This window comes from Seriola lalandi, unplaced genomic scaffold (assembly GCF_002814215.2).
Source record: "Seriola lalandi dorsalis isolate HSWRI2012SDOR001 ecotype SW California unplaced genomic scaffold, Sedor1 jcf7180002049254, whole genome shotgun sequence".
NCBI classification, from domain to species: Eukaryota; Metazoa; Chordata; class Actinopteri; order Carangiformes; family Carangidae; genus Seriola; species Seriola lalandi.
In genome coordinates this window covers 1-1,229 of record NW_019519810.1, presented here as the reverse complement: position 1 = coordinate 1,229, position 1,229 = coordinate 1, and the positions used below count along the sequence as shown (strand labels likewise).

At 42.5% G+C, this 1,229-nt stretch overlaps 1 protein-coding gene across 1 annotated transcript; it reads right to left on the bottom strand.

Moving 5' to 3' along the window:
* Window positions 1-19: 19 nt before the first annotated feature.
* Window positions 20-1,074, bottom strand: LOC111648810 (DNA polymerase lambda-like; the record flags this gene model as incomplete). Its single annotated transcript, XM_023398536.2, has 3 exons — window positions 913-1,074; window positions 392-730; window positions 20-193 (listed from the first exon to the last, which is right to left on the bottom strand). Coding segments are annotated over exons 1-3 (660 nt in total), but the record flags the coding sequence as incomplete, so codon positions are not given.
* Between the last annotated feature and the right edge of the window lie 155 nt (window positions 1,075-1,229).

The following is a 1,229-nucleotide window of genomic DNA, read 5'->3' as shown; positions in this document are numbered from 1 at the left end:
GTGTGTGTATTTGCCTTACCTGTTGGTACCACAGTTGTGCAGTTTTAGCTCCTGCACCCCAAATGTTAGTGAAAAGCTCCAGTACTGGCACAGCCTCCCCGATGTGATCTAGCTTCCGGAGATGACCGCTCTCCATGATCTCATCAATTTTGTCAGCCATTCGTTTTCCGATCCCTGGAATCTGACAAGCCTCCTGAAACAAATGGAAAAAAGGTTTTCATTGAAAATGGAATATAAACAAAATAATTCCAATAGTGTACACTAAAACAATCTGTGTGCTTGAGTGTTATCCGTCATTCAACAAAAAGTACTTGCTACAGTATATCCAACAACAATTCAAATTACTGACAGTACCAACAACATAATATTAAAAGCATCTGCACGACATAACTTGATATGATGTAACAGGCTTGTGGTAACTCTTCAGTGCGTTGACAGCCTTGGAGTAGCCCAGCGCCCTCCACTTGTCCCCCTGGTGGGTGTAGGCCTTGGCCAGCACTTCAAGTTTGTCTGTGATGTGCTTGTTGAAGTTATTACTTTTGGATTGAGAGGACTGGGCACAGACCCACTTCCCTAAGACTGCCTTCTGATCGGAAGAGGCTGGACTGGGGGTGAGGCTGGGGCTAGGAGTCTCCTCTTTGGGGTGCTGGCCAGTGATGAGCGCTTCCAGGTCACTCTGAGAGACACCATCTTCTTCTCCTCGCAGTTCCTCTTTGGTAACTGGCACTGTCTATGAGTAGGATTAAAATAAAACTATAATAACGATCCAACACACACAGACTTGTTGTTTTCATGTGTTCATCTGTTAACTTTTGTCCCCAGTTGCACCAAATGATTACTTACTGAAAGACTGGTAAACCTGATAAATGACAAATTCAGTTTGTCTTTTCTTCACAAGACCTGGCAACCTACCATGTCTATGGTCTCTCCTTCCTTAGTTTGATGTGACACTGGCTCTACAATAGTTTCTGCTGCAGGCTTGACATCCGGCAACTCTTCTTTAATATTTGCATGTTGTGTCTCAGATTCCCTAAATGGACAGAAAATAAAAAGATGCATTAATATTGATGACTCATTCAGTCTTCTAATATATAGCCAGTCTCTGTGCAGTAGAAGTAGTGCAAGTCTATGTGACAACCTGGAAAAGATCATGAGATACAGATGCAATTAAGAAAGGCTTTCAGACATAAGCAGACTTTTCAACAAAATAACCAGAAGCTCATTAACCT